This window comes from Protopterus annectens, chromosome 4.part0, assembly GCF_019279795.1.
Source record: "Protopterus annectens isolate FY-2018-M chromosome 4.part0, PAN1.0, whole genome shotgun sequence".
Lineage (NCBI taxonomy): Eukaryota > Metazoa > Chordata > Ceratodontiformes > Protopteridae > Protopterus > Protopterus annectens.
This window is the reverse complement of record NC_056733.1, coordinates 965,319,637-965,338,467: the sequence shown is the minus strand read 5'-3', so window position 1 is coordinate 965,338,467 and position 18,831 is coordinate 965,319,637. Positions and strand designations below refer to the sequence as shown.

The 18,831-nt window shown below is 45.2% G+C and overlaps 1 protein-coding gene across 2 annotated transcripts in view; it reads left to right on the top strand.

The window, feature by feature from the left end:
• CNOT6 (CCR4-NOT transcription complex subunit 6) overlaps window positions 1-18,831 on the top strand; it is a 1,957,714-nt gene that overhangs the window by 781,435 nt on the left and 1,157,448 nt on the right. Inside the window, exons 5-6 of one of the 2 annotated variants that reach the window (XM_044068935.1) lie at window positions 11,581-11,670; window positions 11,770-11,835. In XM_044068935.1, the coding sequence (XP_043924870.1) occupies window positions 11,581-11,670; window positions 11,770-11,835 (156 nt within the window). Of the gene's footprint in view, window positions 1-11,580; window positions 11,686-11,769; window positions 11,836-18,831 lie in introns of both variants that reach the window. The other variant, XM_044068934.1, reaches the window with a different exon arrangement.

The following is an 18,831-nucleotide window of genomic DNA, read 5'->3' as shown; positions in this document are numbered from 1 at the left end:
ACTTTTAAAGCCGGGAGTAGTAAGCCCACCACCCTATGGTACAATTGCACAATGACTTATCCTGAACTGTTCCAAGCCCTGCTCAGCTACTTGCACCTTTAGGAGGAAAGCTCACCCTGCATGCAAACAACAACCCTAACCCTAACCCTAAAGCTCACCCTGCATGCAAACAACTGGGAGCTCATTATCCGATGTAAACTGGTTTTAAACATAGTCTCCCGAGGATACAGATTCCACTTCCACTCTCTCCCATCCCCAAGTGGATGGCCTGACCTCCCCCTCAAACCAGTGGGTGGAGGCCCAAAAACAAGTTCTCTCTTTCCTCAGCATCAAGGCTATTCAACCTGCCCCAGCAGAACAAAGGGGACAAGGTTTCTATTCAAGACTGTTCCTGGTTCCCAGAAAAGAAAACTCCTGGCGTCCTGTCCTGTACCTGTCTATCCTCAACACCTTTCTGGTGGTTCCAAAATTCAAAATGCTAACTCAGCTTCTTCCTATGCTAGCCAAGGATGTCTGGCTGGCAACCCTAGACTTAAAAGAAGCCAATTTGCACATCCCAATAAGGGAGTCTTGGAGGAAATGCCTACACTTCAGGGCAGGCTCCATGCACCATCAATTCTCTGCACTATCCATTCTCTGCACTTCCCTTTGGCTTATCTACTGCACCCAGGGTATTCACAAAGTGTCTAGCTCCAGCCATTGCATTTTACAGGCAGAGAAATATAATGATTTTTCCCATATTTGGACGATTGCCTGATTCAGGCAGAGAGTCAGGACGTGCTATTACTGTACCTGGCATTTGTAAAGACACTTCTAACTTCACTGGGGTACACCATCAACGAGAAGAAATCACACCTAGTACCCCGCCAACAGATTATATTCCTGGGAGCAAACTTGAACACAACTTCCCCTATGTCATTCCTCACTCTAGATAAGCAAGTTTATTTGACAGCCTACTTCAAACTACTGGCCACAAAAACCCAGCTATCTGCAAGGAAACTCCTACAAGCCCTGGGGTTCATGGCCTCTTGTTTTCTGTTAATTCCATATGCAAGACTGCATGTGAGGAAACTTCAATGGTGTCTAAAAACTATGGAGTCAGTATTCTCAGGACCTGGAAACAGCGATTCCCATCATCCCTTGCCTAAGGGCAGAGTTCCTTTGGTGGGCAGAGGCCTGCAACCACAACAAGGGAGGCCCTTTCACTCTACCCCCCTACCGCCCAAACCCTAACAGACTTATCAGACTATGCATGGGGGCCTCGCATGGCAGGGCAGTGCATTCAGGGCAAATGGAACCCAAAACAGATGCACCTGCATATCAATCAAAAGTAAATGTTAGCTGTACAGAATGCTCTGACAGCCTTCAAAGACCTTATTCTTCCAGGACAACTATTGGTAAAGACATACAACACCACAGTTATGTGGTACATAAACAAGCAGGGGGATCCCATTCCTACCCACTCTGCAGACTAGCCATGGCTCTGTGGAACACAGCCTTGAGCAACCAAGTGAACCTACAAGCTGAATTTCTGCCAGGCAAATTAAATTCACTGGCAGACGACTTGAGCAGAAATGTCATGAACCCGCACAAATGGAATCTGGAACCCAAAATATTCAACCAACTGAGGAACAAATGAAGGACTCCAGAGGTAGACCTGTTTGCCTCCCCTCAGAACCACCAGTTGAAAAAGTACTCCACCAGAACTCTCCACTGCCAAGCTTGGAAAGTGGATGCCCTGTCCTTTACTTGGGAAGGCCTCTCAGTTTATGCCCCCCCCCTCTGCTCCTCCTCTCGAAGGTCCTGCTAAAGATCAAACAGGACAAGCCAAGGACAATTCTGATTGCACTGGACTGATTGCCACACCAGCACTGGTACCCCTTTTGCGCGGTCTGACGGTGTTGCTACCATGGCACCTGCCTCAGACTCCTTCCCCGCTGTCCCAGCAGGCAGGCCAGATTCTGCACCCTCTGTTTCAAACCCTGAACCTTGCAGCCTGGCTAATCCCCTGAGCTCACCACTAAACCCTCAGTAAGCAGGTGCTGGATGTCATTCTTGAGGCTAGGAGGCCTAGTACTAGAAAATTCTATTCAGAAAAATAGTAAAGATACTGTTCCTGGAGCCATTCTCAAGGGGTGGGCACAACGGTGCCCAGCTTACCTCATATTCTAGATTATTTAAAAGAAATGTTCCACAAGGGCCTATCTTTCTCGTCAATTAAGATTCATGCCTCAGCCATATCGGCACATTACAATACTGAGCCCACCCCTCTTCTCTCAGCCACCGCTAAACAATTCCTTAGAAGGGCCAAAAATTTTAAGCCCATAACCCCCCCCCCCCCCCCCCCAGGAGAGCTCCCACTCCAGCCTGGGACCTAAACTTTGTGTTGGAGAAACTTACTCTTCCCCCCTTTGAACCAGCTGCTATAGCAGAGTTGAAATTTCTTTCTTGGAATACAGCTTTACTTCTAGCCATCTCTTCTGCAAGAAGAGTGTCTGAACTGCAGGCCCTTATGGCAGTGGAGCCCTTCATTATCTTCCATGCGGACAGTGTTTCTCTCAGGACTAATCCATCATTTATGCCCAAGGTGGTATCTAGGGTGGCTATGAACCAAGTCCATTCATTTGCCTACCCTTTTCCCTAATCCCCAGAATAAAGGGGAAAGGATACTGCATTCCCTGGATGTGCACAGACAGCTTAGATTCTATCTGGACAGGACTAAGTCTCTCAGAAAATCTTATCAGCTGCTAATCAGCTTTGCTGCAGGGGCAGAGGGGAGGGCCATTTCAAAGCAAACCATTTCCAAATGAATAGCACATTGCATCCATTTCTGCTATAAGCACCATGGAAAACCTACCCCACAGGGGATAAGAACACATTCCACCAGGGCTGCATCTGCCTCTACTGCATTTCTCAGAGGAGTCCCTACCAGGGACATCCTGGAGCTCTGTACTTACTTTCACCAAGCATTACCACCTGCCTATCTTTTATAATTCCAGAGCTGGATTTGCCACAGCAGTCTTAAAGGGCCTCATTGCTAGTCCTAATGCTCTTTAACTGCCTCCACCCTTCCTTAGCTTTGGGAATCAACCCAAATGTGATGACTGCAACAGTGAAACACGAAGAACATAGTACAGTTGTGTACACTTACCATAAGTGTAGATGTTCGACTTTTATCTGTCTTTTTTGTTTGGCATACTTTATATCATGTGTATTTGCTATTTGCTGGGTGTGTTCCATACCATGTAATTGCTTCCTATTGTGGGGGCATCTGACATCTGGGGCAAGAAAAACTGATGTAATGGTGTCTGCTGTATGTTTTATACCCCTGACGACCTGACGTCATGGAAGAAGCGACAGCATCTGACGTAGAAATCCCAAGACACTGGTATTCAGACCGGCTGAGGGTTACCTGCAGGCAGATAACCCAAATGTGATGACTGCAACAGTGAATACACTCTAACATCTACATTTATGGTACGTGTATACAACTGTACTTTGCAATTCAGACAGACAATATGTCGATAGTTGGGTACATCAACAAGCAAGGGGGAAACCAAATCGTACCCGCTATGTCGAGAGGCACTCAGTCTAGCAATGGGCAATTTCTTCCAACCGCTTTGACAGCAGTGCGCATTCCAGGAAGCTCCACTGTGATAGCAGACAGATTGAGCAGGACTATTCTAATGCCTCATGAGTGGTCTCTGAACCCGGTAGTGGCGGACAGGATCTTCCGTAAATTGGGCCAACCTTGCTGCGACCTATTTGCTTCTTCCCGAACAGCAAATGCAGAAGTTACTTTGCCCTAATCCCCCCACCGGGGGAATCTCCCAGGGATGCTGTTCTACACAATTGCCCCCCCCCCCGGTCTATTATATGCCTTTCCCCCTTTCCTCTGATTTCACAGTTTCAGAAGATAGCCAAAAAGACTAATACCATAATCCTCATTGTCCTATTCTGGCCTCGACAAGTTTGGTTTCCCTTCCTTTGGGCTCAACTGTTACAGAAACCGTGGACTCTGGTCCCGATTCCAGATCTGCTAACTCACCCAGAGGGCAAATTTACAGCACCTCAAGTTGACTGTGGTTTCTCCAGTTCCCATGATTGCAAGGCATCCTTCCCTTTCATCGCCCAAACAATGCATTATTATTGCACATCACAAGCCTACGACTAGGAAACTTTACCTATGTAAAATGGAAAAGATTTACCATATGGACTTTGGACAAAGGACTCTATCCCTTTAATGCCCTGATTGAACACATCCTAGACTTCTTGAACACCCTTTTCGAATCTGGTTCCTCTGCTTCCACTGTAAAGGTTCAGTTAGCAGGAATCTCGAATTTCCATACTGGCTACAGTGACTCGTCAATAATGTTGCATAAACTTTCCCAGAGCTTTCTTGAAAGGGTTGATGTCCTTCAAGGATGCATCTGCAGTCCTTACATATGGGTTGTCCTGCCTCAGGCAGCCCTTCGGTTGGCCGGATTCCAAAGTCTGGGTCCGGCGTCTGCTGATGTCGCCCTTTCCCCGACGTCAGAGCGCCTGGAGTATAAAAGAGTCAGCCGACGCCATCTTCTTCAGTCTTTCTTGCCGCGTGGTGCCTGAAGCAGAAGCAGTTCGCAAGTGCCGGTCGGCCAGCTCCTGTAAATTCAGCTACCGAAGACTTCAAAAAGCTAAGTACCCCGTTGGGGACTCTTTCTTGCCTCAGCCGATGTCAGATCAAACGCTTAAAGTTAATAATTGCTTGACTTGTGGGAAACCAATACCTCATAAGGATTTCCATTCCTACTGCCTCCCTTGCCTAGGCCCAGACCACGACGTCTCGGCCTGTACTGCCTGTGCCTCCTTTAATCGACGCACTCTTAGGCGTCGGTCGGAGTTTGCAGAGGAATTTTTTGGGGCTAGTTTCTCTTATAAAATGCCGTCGGAGACTCCAACTTCTCATTTAGCCAAAAAACGGAAGGACAAGGACCGACACACGCGGACCGTGGTTTCGGCTGAAACCACGCCTAGGCCTACCGCGAGTGTCTCGGTCTCGGCTGAAACAGAGTCCTTGGTACTTCCGACCGTGGAAACGTTACAACCGACAGCCTCGGCGGCTTCTTCTGAGTCGGTTATGGATTTACCCTCGGAAACCGGTGTTCAGGAAACTACTGACACCATTCCCTTAGACAAGACTACCCCAGCACGTAGAGCAGCCAGGCCCCCTGCATCCATGTCCATTAAAGCATTCACTAGGGCTAAAGCTGCTAAGCAACAAAAAACTCTGCCTCCCAAGACTATTTCTCAGGGATCCACTACAGGTTCACAGATATTAAGTTTGGCTGAGGACCTTATTTCCTTAATCAGGGGATCCCAGCCTCCTCCGGACAGGGGCTCTCAACCCCCTCTAGACAAAAGGCCCAGGGTTGAGTCCGCTGATCCTCAGTCCTCTGATGAGGCCTCTGATGACTCTGCTCTATCAGATTACCAGGAGGAGGCCTTCACGGCCTACGAGGATTCTGATGCAGAGGAATCCATTCCCTCTGCCTCCCCTCCTGAAGAGTTGTCCTTTGGGGAGACCCTTCACTCCATGAGAGAGCATTTCCAATGGCAGGGCCAGGAATTCTCCGATTCCAGGAAGAGATTAAGGACTTTTCTTCATTTACCTCAGCATAGACCTTTGGCTATTCCTCCTGTTTTAAGTGTCATTGATGATGTGTATTCTGAGTCTAGCACTACTCCTGACACCCTTCCTCCGGCTCCTATTAAACCCGATAGGTACTACAGGGTCCCGGACTCGCATCATTTCCTTTACAAGGCCCACTTTGCTGACCCAGAAACTATTTCCCAGGGTCCTAAAGGGGTTGCAGCTGCCACTACTAAAAATCCACTCCCCTCTGAAAGGGAGTCCAGGGCTTTAGAGAGATGGGGTAAAAAAGTGTATACTTCTTCCACTCTGTCTATGAGGGCTTTAAATTGTCAATTTCATATGATACAGTACCAAGAGTATTTGTTGGATGAATTGCAGAAAAAGCTGTCTTCTCCTGAACCCCTAGACCGTAAGTCACTTCAGGATCTGGTACATAATTCACAACAGGTTAGCAACCATTTCTTGCAGTGTGGTTATGATGCATTGGAAGCTTCATGTAGGCCAGCAATGACAGGTGCAGTCGTACGTAGACATGCTTGGCTGAAGGAACAATCTCTGCCAGATCATGTTAAGGCTAAGCTTCTGGATGCTCCACTGGAAAAGCAAAAGTTATTTGGCTCCACTGCTCAGGAGGTCTTAAAGAAATTTGAGGAAAAGGCTAAATCTGTACAAACTGTCAAAGATTTCCTCCAGGTACAACCACCAAGATTCAGCAGAAATTGGCCTTCTAAGAATTGGTCCTTTCCAGAAGAGAGATATCAAAGAGGCAAGAACAGGCGTGCCAGAGGTAGAGGGCAAGCTAGAGGCTCCTACAGAGGACGTCAATGGCAGCCTCCTAACCAGAGAGGTAGTGCAGGACCAACAAATGCTGCACAAGGACAGACTCAATGACTTCACCTTGATCCCGCCAACCAGGGCTCAATTAGAAGCACCTTTGGGTGGAAAATTGTCTTTATTCTCAAGAAATTGGCACAGTATTACAAGGGACAAATGGACACTGCAAATAATAGACAAAGGATACAGGTTCCATTTCCATACATTACCAAAAAGAAAAGGAATGCCAAACCTGCCACCAAATCAAAGGGCAGAGGCTTTAAAACAAATTTCCAACCTATTGCAAATGAAAGCTATAGAAAAGGTTCCTCTCGCAGAACAAGGCCAAGGATTTTATTCCAGACTCTTCCTTGTCCAAAGAAAAGAAAAACAATGGAGGCCTATTCTCGATTTGTCCGCACTCAATACTTATCTCATTGTGCCAAAATTCAAAATGCTGACCCTACAGCAACTCCTTCCCATGCTGGGCAAGGGGTCTTGGCTGGTAACTCTAGACCTCAAGGAGGCATACCTGCATGTCCCTATCAGACAAAGTTGCAGAAGACACCTCAGATTTCTTGCAGGTTCAGAGCATTATCAATTCTCAGCATTGCCCTTTGGCTTATCTACTGCGCCCAGAGTATTCACGAAATGCCTGGCATCAGTAATTGCACACTGCAGACTTCAGGGGATTCAAATACACCCGTATCTGGACGACTGCCTTATACAAGCGGACAGCCAACAAACTTTGGAAAAACATTTGATTTATGCCATCCGCCTACTGCAGGCCTTGGGATACACAGTCAACATTCACAAGTCAAGACTTGTGCCATCCCAAAGAATAACTTTTCTGGGTGCGGAACTAAATACAACCACCCAAATGGCTTTCCTCACAGAAGAAAAACAGACAACTACCGGATTACTTCAAAAATCTGACAAAACAAACTCGGATGACTGCAAGGAAAATCCTGCAGGCCCTGGGTTACATGGCATCGTGTATTCGTCTGATTCTACAAGCAAGGCTGCATATGAGAAAACTACAATGGTACCTAAGGAGTTTATGGTCTCAGCACAATCACAGCCTAGAAACTTTGATACCACTCATTCCATGCCTTCAAAAGGGAATTCCTGTGGTGGGCCCAAGCAAACCGTCAAACAGGGGTCTGCCTTTCAGCAAACCAGTAACCAGCCAAACCATTACCTCGGACGCTTCAGACCATGGATGGGGAGCACATATGGAGGACAGATGCATCCAAGGACTATGGTCTCAGAAAGAATTGCGCATGCACATAAACCAAAAGGAAATGCTGGCAGTGATACATGCAATCGAGGCCTTCAAGCTCTTTCTACATCAAGGCCACCTGCTAATAAGGACAGACAATACCACAGTTATGTGGTACATAAACAAGCAAGGAGGTACCCATTCCTACCCTCTTTGCAGACTAGCAATGAATCTTTGGGAACTTTCCCTAAAACTCAGTATAGAGCTGCAATCCCAGTTTGTGCCAGGAAAAGACAATATACTGGCTGACAGCCTAAGCAGAAATACCATGGATCCACACGAATGGATGCTACACCCAGACATCTTCCTTCAGATAACACAATCTTGGGGGAGGCCGGACATAGATCTTTTTGCCTCTCACCACAATCATCAGCTGAAGAAATTCTGTTCAAGGACATACCACCCACAAGCATGGAAAGTGGACGCCCTCTCTTTCAGCTGGAATACTCTAACAGTGTATGCATTTCCACCTCTTCCACTAATGACCAAGGTCTTACTGAAAATCAGGACAGAGCAGCCAAAAGTGATCCTAATAGCTCCGGACTGGCCAAGGCAGCACTGGTACCCACTGTTACGGAGCCTGTCACACACAAAACCGTGGCCTCTACCACAATGGTCACTCCTTCTGACACAGCACAATTACAAAACTCTGCACTCCAGCCTGAAAACCCTGCAAACCCTGCAGCTGACAGCCTGGAGAATACCTTGACTCCTCACCAGGAAAAGCTATCCAAGAGAGTGAAGGATATCATCATGGAAACTCGCAGACCTTCCACGAGAAAGGCATATTCAGCAAAATGGAAAAGATTCCACACTTGGAGCACTGCAAAGGGCCTAGATGCCACAGTGATGAGCATGGCACATATCCTGGAATACTTGGCAGAAATGCTGCACAATGGCCTTTCTTACTCTTCCATAAAAAATCATGCTTCAGCAATTTCAGCAGAATACAGTACTGTTCCACCTGTCTTCTCTCATCCTATCCTAAGGCAGTTTCTAAGAGGAATTAAAAACATCAATCCTCCAAGAAAACCACCAGTGCCTATATGGGACCTTAACTTCATGTTGGAAAAGTTGACTCTACCTCCCTTTGAACCAGCAGCATCTTCAGAGTTACAGTTCCTGTCTTGGAAGACTGCCTTCCTTCTGGCCATAACCTCAGCAAGAAGAGTATCTGAATTGCAGGCACTCATGGCAGTACAACCATTTCTTATTTTTCATCAGGACAGAGTCTCCTTGAGAACCAATCCTTCATTCATGCCAAAGGTGGTATCCAGGGTCTCTTTGAACCAAGCTATTCCACCTGCCTACCTTCTTTCCAAATCCGCAAAACAAGGGAGAGAAACTTCTGCATACCCTGGACATTCACAGACAGTTACGCTACTACTTGGACAGAACTAAGACTTTCAGAAAAACAGACCAGCTTGTTGGTAGCATATGCTGCAGGCATTCAAGGCAAAGCAATTTCCAAACAGACAATTTCAAAATGGATAGGAAATTGCATTCGATTCTGCTACTCTTATCATGGAAAAACTGTGCCAGCTAACATCAGGCCTCATTCCACCAGAGCCACAGCCACCTCCACAGCCTTTTTAAGAGGGGTGGCTACCAAGGACATTTTCGAAGCTGCTACATGGAGCTCCGTGCATACATTTTCCAAGCATTACAATTTGCCCTTATATTCCAGATCCAGAGCAGGCTTTGCTATGGCAGTCCTGCAGGGCATTTTAGCTACACCATCATTTTCTTAGATCCTACCACCCCCAGCTTGGCTATGGTATTCTACCCATATGTAAGGACTGCAGATGCATCCTTGAAGGACATAGTACAGTTTTGTACCTACCATAAATGTAGATGTCCGATAGGTATGCATCTGCAGTCAGGTTTCCCCCCCTTCCTTCCCCTCTGTGGTATTTCTTGGGTACTTATCCCTCTTATAGCTAGCTGGGGTTATCTATTATGGTGTATTTGTTTTATATTACTGTGCATGTTTGGAATATTTTGCATTTCTCCAAATTTAGCCTTCCTTAGAGGGCACCTAGCATCTGGGGCAAGAAAAACTGAGGAAGATGGTGTCGGCTGACTCTTTTATACCCCAGGCGCTCTGACGTTGGGGAAAGGGCGACATCAGCCGATGCCGGACCCAGACTTTGGAATCCGGCCGACCGAAGGGCTGCCTGAGGCAGGACAACCCACATGTAAGGACTGCAGATGCATACCTATCGGACATCTACATTTATGGTAGGTACAAAACTGTACTTTCTTGCCGAGACCCACTTTTACAGAGCCAGTCCCTCCATGGGATTTGACTGCAGTTCTCCAGGCATTAACACAAACCCCCTTTGAACTTGGCAGCATCTTGTCATTTGAAATTTTTGACTTGGAAGATCTTATTTCTGGCAGCCATCACCTCTTCAAGAAGAGTTTCTGATCATGCAGATCACCTTATCTAATTTTCCATAAAGACAAAAGAGTCCAACTAAGAACAAACCCCCCCCCCCTCATTTCTTACAAAAGTAGTTACTGAGTCCAATATCAACCAGACCTTACAGCTGCCAACATTTTTCCCTAATTTTACCAATAAAGGAGAACATGCTCTTCATTTCCTGGATATTCACAGACAATTGCATTTTTATCTGCATAAAACTAAGGCGTTCCAAAAATCTGACCAGTTATTTGTAGCCTTCTCTCCCTTACGAATGGGTTGTGCAGTTACCAGGGTGACCTTGGCTAAAGGGTTGAGAAACTGCACCACCTTCATTTATCAGTCTCAAGGACTTCAACTTCCCAAAACAGTTGAAGCTCATTCTACGAGGGCTATTGCCACATCAGCAGTATTTCATGCAAGAGCTTCTCTAGATGATATTTGTGCAGCAGCCACATGGTCTTCTCACCATACCTTTATTGCGCAATACAAGTTAGGCCAGGTCTTGAGGGGTCGAGCATCCTTTGGCTTTATGGTGCTTCGGAATATTCTTCCATGAGACCTCCCAAGGTATACAAGCAGCTGGGGATTCTGTCCCACCGTCAAGGATTAGGTGAAGATTAACAACATCAGATAAAGAAGTTGTGTCTTACCATATCGTTCCATCTGTGTTCATCTTCACTGATCTTTGACATACCCTCCCACCATCATCCGTCCTAAAACTCTTGGTAGGCCTCACTAATTCGGATCCTGTTTCTCATCAAGAATCCATAGATGGCTTTGTCTCTTTATGTATATATGTCTATATGTGTGATATTCTTATACTTTGGCTGTATTCTGCCATCTGGCAAACTCGATTTGAGGTAATCTCTGTGAGTAGCATTGTGGGTAGAGCCGGGCTCGAATTTGGATAGTGCGAGCTGGAAAATAACAGCCAAGTCTGTTCAGAGGGTTCGGAACCGAACCCACCGTCAAGATTGGTGAAGATGAACAACACAGATGGAATGTTATGGTAAGACATAACTTCTTTTCTTCTCTCCATTTTAGAGTTGTCCTATAATTCAGTTCGTGCAGGACTGTTAGGAGTGTAGTTTTGTTCCAGCCTGTTGAAAAGCTGGTGATTGAGAATTTGATATGTTACTGTAGAACTGATGCTGGACTGGTGGGTGGTTTAGTATGTGGCTCTTGCTTTTGGATAGTCTACCACTAGTGCTTAAAGATTCTGCTTTCCTTGGAAACTTATTAATTCATGTGCTTGCTGGTACAGCTGTGGATGATAGTAGTTAGTGGTAAGGGAAGGCTAGAAAACCTATTGGCAAGTAAGGAGAAGAGACTAGAAACGAACCATTGACTGTTGTGGCAAGTACTTGATACAGCTGTACATTTCATGTTTGCAGCAACTAAATTTATTTGTTTTTTTCTTTTAAGGCAATCCTTTGGCACAAGACATCTTGAACCTTTATCAAGAACCTGATGGCACACGGAAGTTACTGAATTACTTGCTTGATAATTTGGCAGGTACTGCAAAAAGAAGTAAGTTAATGTCATGTTCATGGTCGGAAAAGGTTGTTGGTAAGAAATGTTGTTTTTAATTGTAGATTTTTTTTTTCTATCTAGTGCCAGCAGAACCACCACCTCCCAGGTCATGGATTGTGTTACAGGAACCACCTACACAGCAGTCTGGTAAATGTTAACTGGTCACTTTGCCAAACAAATTGGCAAAAACTTTAAGCAAATGGCTTGTTTTATGGTTTGTTGAAAGGCATATGACTAAATTTCAAATCTCTATAGTTATTTACATGGTTTGAAATGATTTCTACACAAAATCAAATACAGCCACTGCAAGTGAGTTTTCTTTAATGTTTATGCATGTCTGTTAATGAGTAAAATTGTTTAGTAGAGGACTGTACATAAACACAGTTCTAAATAATGAAGACAGTCGCTGATGACTTTTGGCTTGGTTTTTACTTCTTTGCAGTTAGAATTTGACAGTTTTGATCAGCAGAGTTGTGTGTGAGGAAATCTGTGTGCCTGACCGGTGCTACGTAAGTGTTCTTGTCCTTTTAGACCAGCCTCCTTTATCTTTATCCTGCTGTTTAGGAAGGGCTGTGCACTTGCATACCTATCTATTTGTAATTAAGTGTCCCTGTGCCTGATATTGTACCAGAAAGGTTGTATGCAAGCATTGCCTGTATTGTCTTTGAGAAACGCTTTAAAATTTGTGGCAGGTGCCTAAGGTTTAGCCCGGCAATTTGATGCCAAAGTTTGGAAGATTGCTACTATTCTAATTTACCAAAGTGACAGTGCTAAGTAGCTGTTTGAAAGTAGGCAGACAGGTGGGCCCTTCTCACACTTCTGGGCATTCACTGTAAACACTCAGTCCTAGGCCGGACTGTCTTCAGGGTAAGTTTAGTGCTCAGTAAGCACCCCCCCATTCCTTTGTGATTTGCTCATTCTTGACTAGAGACAGCTGAAAGCTGCACCCAGCCTCCGGTTTTGACTGGGTAAACCTGCATGAGGCCCAGCCCCCGGCTTTGACTGGGTAAACCTGCATGAGGCCCAGCCCCCGGCTTTGACTGGGTAAACCTGCATGAGACCAGCCCCCCCTGGCTTTGACTGGGTAAACCTGCATGAGACCAGCCCCCCGGGCTTTGACTGGGTAAACATGCATGAGGGAGGTGTTATGCCTTTGGCTGTCATTCTTTGGAGCTGAATCCTGAAGGTATTGTCTCTGTGGATGGCTGAAGCCCTTAGGTAACAAGCATGGTTATGGTTATCAGTCCCTTGATTCATGTGGTTGTGGCAGCCGTCCTCCTAGAATGGCAGCACCTTTGTTCCAGCAATTACAAGCTGTTCTTAATTTGCCTTATGACAGGCCTTATAAGCTTATCATAGGTTCATAGGTAGGTACTAGGCTATTGGCCCTAGGGCCTATATAAGCCTAGCCAAAATGTACCCTGGCTTTCGCCACCCAAGAAAATTATTTTCCTGTGCCACTGTCGAGCAGAGCCACAGAAGTGATCCCGGGGTGAATTTCCTAACTCCCATCCAATCATCAAGATTTTTCTTGAAGAGCGCTAATGAGGAGCTTTGTTTGATATAGATAGGTAGTTTGTTCCAGAGTATGGGAAGTCTCTGGGACAGGAATCCTATCCCTCCAGCATGTTCTGTTTGTTGTGGTGACCAGGTTTAGGTCCCTAGAGTGTGTAGCTCGGAAGGATTGAGATTTCTTTAAGTGGAGCATGTCCAAAAAGCTCTGGGTTTGACATAACTTTGTGTGTTAGGCAGAGATTGCCTCTGAGTAGGCGATATGCGACAGAGTAAAGCTGCAGTTTTTTGAGACCGTCTGCATAGGGCATTTGTTTGAGGCCGGTAATCCTCTTCGTGAGGTATTTCTGCGGCCTTTTCAGTTGTTGTAGAAGTCTTGTGAGGTACATACCAAAAGGGGCGTTATACTCTATAATGGGTCTAATGAGTGACTAGTAGAGGGGAACAATGACCTCCTTTTTCCTGGATGAGAAACCTTTTGTGATGGTGTGCCACATAGAAGGATTTCCTGACTACTGTGGCGATGTGATTATCAAAGGAGAGACTACTGTCCACCTGTGTCCCAAGGTCTTTTATCACACTTTCGGTGTTAAGTCGACTACTGCCTATGTGGTAGTTCATGGGTACAGAGTTTTTACCAAAAGGGATGACCGTGCACTTTTTGGCATTGGGCTTGAGGCTATCCATCTAATAACTCTTGGCTTGTAATTTCCCTGATATCTGTCAAAGTATCGGCATCAAAGAAGGTGTTATGGTTGCCAGGAGATATATTTCATGAAGTTATGCCACTTTTGTGGAGATGTCAGCGATAGTCAGGTAATACTTATGTTCAGCATTAGATTACTGGAACAGTAGCCTGAGCTGTTTGGGTTGTATCTGTCAAGGATATGACAACATTGGTTATATTCGCCAAGGATATGACCAACCTTTCTAGCTCTTTAAAGCTTGAGGGTGCCTTCCACACTCTTAACTGGCAGGAGCTCAGAGTGCCATATAAAGGCAGTTAAAGCCACTAAAAAAGTTCAGAGCTTTCTTGTCACTGAAATGCATTCTTTTTTTCTGCTTCATGGATCTGATGGTCGACTAGTGATCCTTCAACGCTGGACAGATAAGTCTTCTACTGGGGAAAACCTACTGGATTTTCTGAAGGACTCCTTATTTTTCTCCTGTGAATTCATTGTTGTTTGAGCTAGGAAACCTTCTTTGTATTGACTGTCATCCTTATCTGACAAGTTTTTACTGTAGTGAATACTTGTGGAAACATTTTTGTAAAATTTTTTTGCTTGAACATTCACTTGTATTTTATGTGCAGGGAGCAGGAATTTGTACTTTTGGGAATGGTTAGTGTGTTTTACCTCAAAACTGGCTTTTTGACTCTAACTAGGTTACTGCTACTCTGTGGCTCCTGTACCTACGTTTGAGGCGTCCTTCACTACTGGACCTATAGAGCAGCTATCAGTCTTCTCAGTGTGGAAAAGGGAAGGAAGAACTAACAAGAAAGTTGGCAGGGAGCTTTTGGATGTCATTCCAGCTCTTTCTTCTTCAACCGCCAGTGGGTTTTACTTTGGTCTGTCTGGTACATGCCCTTGCAGGCAAGGGATAACCACTTTTGTCAGTCTTTGGGGAAGGGGAGGATGAAGGTTTACCGCATAGCTGGAGAAGGGAGTCGCGCTCCCACGATAGTGTGCCTGCTTCATATGGAGTTTCCCAATAAAACAAAACCACTAACTTTCCTTCTAGTGTTTCTTTTTCAGTGGATGGGGAAGATTTGCTGGGATTGCTAGGGAATTTTTCCTTTTTCTTTGCTTACTCCCTCTTCAGAAAAGAATAATTGCCTTCTCTTTCTGACTCTGATTTTCAGGCATAAGAGCAGGGATTGGAGGGAGAATGTCGTTCTTTAGGATTTCCTTTACCCAGAATCTTCGTGTTGAGTGATGTTTCAGATTTCCCTCCAGAAGGCATTTTTTTTTTCATTTGAAACAAAATGAAATTACCACTGGCCAGCAAATGTATTCTTATTTGTTACTGTTGAATATTTTCAGAACCTGCAGCTCTCCTTACTGTTTCATCTGCCATAGAGAATGTTTTCCTGACAGCTTGTAGTTTACCCAACAGCCGACATTCTGCCCTTAAGTCTGATTGGAGTCATAAATATTTATTTTCTTATTGTAAAGAAGACCTATCCAAAACTGTTTCTGTGAGAAAGATGGTTAATGATAATCCTATCACCTCTGAGGATGGGAAGTTTGCCAGGTTCACATATTGCAATTTTTACTTCTGTATTTTGAGAACTTAAAGCTGTTAGCTTTCCATCATCCGTGGTGAATAATTCCTCAACTGTCCCTCTCTTGTGTCTGCTTATTGTCAAAACGTCCCTTAAAGTGCTCTTATGATGCTGCTGATGTCTTCTCGGTTGGACCATGAAAAGACTCATTTGGTTATGTCCTCAAAGGCCTCAGGATGTTAAAACTGAAATTTTACATTCTTCCCGGACAAGAATAGTTCTTTAGCTAAGGTGCATAAAAGGTTTGAGAGGGGAAAATTGGTTCATTAGGTGACCCAAATCTTCCAATCTTTTTTATTCTTTTTTTAGGCAAATATTTTTCTTCTGCCTCGCTTTTTCAAAAAGCAATTCGGGCAGCAAGATGCAAACAAAAACAATAGCGAGTCGGCTATAAACAGAAGAGGAAAGTCCGTCAAAGTCAGGCTTGGTCCAGAAAGTCAGAATGACAGCACCACCCACCCTGGAAGTCTCACCTGCTCTCTCTGCATTTTCCTTAGTTGCAACATATTGCTTTAGACAGATGAGTTCTGGAAGTCATTCAGAAGTCATACATTTGGCAGTGGGAGTCCTTACATCTCTTTGGGGATTCCACCCTACCCATTAATCCAAATATCCCTCTTCATCCAGTTTTGGAACAAATGTCTCAAAAAGCAATAGAACCATTGGCCACCTACCAGATGAGCAAAGAAATCTTTCTGGTGCCAGAGAAGAAAGGGACTTGGAGGCCTGTGCTAGACCTTTCCACTAATTTTTTTAGCAGGGTCCTATGTTCAAAATGTTACCCCTTCAGATCCTGTTACTGCTAATCCCTAGTAGTTTTCATGGTAAACCTAGGCTTAAAAGAAAGTATTGTCATTTTCTCATTGGCAAACATTTCTGGAGTTAAGAGTTTCTGTATCTGGCTTGCATCATTTGTTCTCTATCTTACCCTTTGGACTGTTTATTGCTGTAAGAGTATATTGGGTCCAGTAATTGTTTATTGCAGATTTTAAGGTATTTATATTTTTCCGCACTTGGACGATTGCCTTATACTTGCACACTTTTTTTTTCTGGTTGTCAAGAGTCCTTAGCAGGTGTTCAGATTGTTCTACTCAGCCTTAGTTTAAGTGAACTTGCAGAAGTCTGCCATCCCTTCTGACAAAAGTTTTTATGGGATGTCTGTTAGTCTGGAGGAAGAAAAATTATGTCCTGGTAAAAGCCTAAGTACAGGTGTTTCAGAAGTTCTTCCTGAATTTTTCTAGTCAGATTCAAGTATGTTCCAGGACATTCCTCAGGATTGTGGGGCACACAGTTTCTATCATTTTTATGATTTCCCCTAGACGGACTTCACATGAGAAAAACTGTGGTATCTCAAGTCAGTCTGGACTTTGTTCACACCCTTTTATCTTTTCAGATCCCAGTTCTGTGGTTGTAGGGGAGGGACCTATGCTGGGTGCACCATTTTTCTCTGAACCAGTAATCTAAAGCACATTTATGAGAGAATTATATTGGCAACTAAAATTGGATTCGAGCACCCATCAGGGTTGAATGACCACTTTGTCTAGTATTTTAAACCTGAACTCTCTTTGATGTTAGATGCATTGTTTCTGAATTATAAATGGAGTCTTCATCCTGTCCCCTCTGGGCAGCTAAGCCCATTCAAGCCTAGAGTGTCCTCATCCAGGAGTCGTCTTGCATTTCAAGAGTCCCATCCCGTCCCTCCCGTCCCCCGAGTATCCCACTGGGAAACACCTGAAGCATACATAGCAGGAGGAGGCATTTGGAGTCCCTATATGAGTCTTTGACCAAAGATGTTGACTTCGATGAAGGGATGGGGTCCCGTAAATCACCCCTTAAGATTGTTTCCTTCAGTGAAATATTCTGACTTTAGAGGCAGAAAGATGGTTGGTCTTCTGCCCCCCCCCCCAGTAGGAGTTGGTGTTTCTCAAGGCTTTCTGCGCTGACTCAGCTGCATCCTGGCTAGCCCCTCCAGTGGACAAGATAGTGGACCTTCTGTTTTGCTGAGCTTGGAAAGATCCTGATGTGAAGCCTATTTCTAAGCCCATTCAGGCAAGACTTCCCCAGTGGATGATGTTCATCGTGCATACAGCTGCAGTAATCACAGATGGGTTCTCTGCCATCAGGCGGGTCCTCGGTCGTCCGAATTCCAAAGTCTAGGTCCGGCGTCGGTTACTGTCTCTTTCCTTCCTGACATCAGTGAGGCAGGGGTATACAAGACACAGCCAACGCCATTTTCTTCAGTCTTTTTTGCCGCGCGGTGCCCGAAGCAGAAGCAGTTCGCAAGTGCCGGTCGGCCAGCTCCTGAATTTACGAAAAATTGGAAACCGAAGTCTTCATTAAAGCTAAGTACCCCATTGGGGAAACTTTTCTTGCCTCAGACCGATGTCAGAAAAAGTTAACAATTGTATTTCTTGTGGGAAGCAAATACTGCATAAGGATTTCCATTCCCTCTGCATACCTTGTTTAGGCCCAGACCATGACGTCTCGGGCTGTCGCTTTTGCGCTACTTTCAATAAACGCACTGTTAAGCGTCGGGCGGAATTTTCCCAACACTTTTTTTGGTACAGCCTTTGATTATAAAATGTCGTCGGAGACTCCGACTACCGTTTTGTCCAAAAAATGCAAGGACAAGGACCGACATGCGAGGCCCGCGGTCCCCACCAACACCACGCCAAAACCGGCTACACGTGGTCCGGTTCTCAGCGAGACGCCTATGCAGTCCCTGACTACTGACTACACTTCTTTGGCGGTGTCCTCTGTAACCGAGACCGCAGGTACCTCGGCCCATACCCAGACTACAACCTCCGAAGCCACTGTGAGTGTTGAGCCTCCTAATGTGGACAGGTCCACTTCCACCCATGGTCTTTAGACCCTCATCTTCCTTTTCCATTAAGGCCTTTAGGTCCAAATCAGCCAGGCATCCCAAGAGGCCTGTTGCACAGGGCCCATCCCCAGGCCCCATGCCTAAAAAGCAGATGCTTAAAATGGCTGAGGATTTAATTACTCTTAACAGGGGTTCCCAACCCCCTCCAGACAAGAGACCCAGAGTGGAGGAAGATTCTCCCTCTTCTGATCAGGGCTCCATTTTTTTCAGAACATTCTGATGTAGGGGAACATTCTTACTCCCCTTTTGAAGATTCTGATGCAGCGCAGTCCATTCCTTCTGTATCTCCTGAGGATTTTTCTTTTGGGGAAACCTTGCACACCTTGAGGGAACACTTCCATTGGGAAGGCCAAGACTTTTCTGATTCCAAGAAAAGACTTAGGGAATTTCTTTTCTTACCTCAACACAGACCTCTGGCGATACCTCCTGTCTTGGACGTACTTGATGATGTTTATTCGGAGGC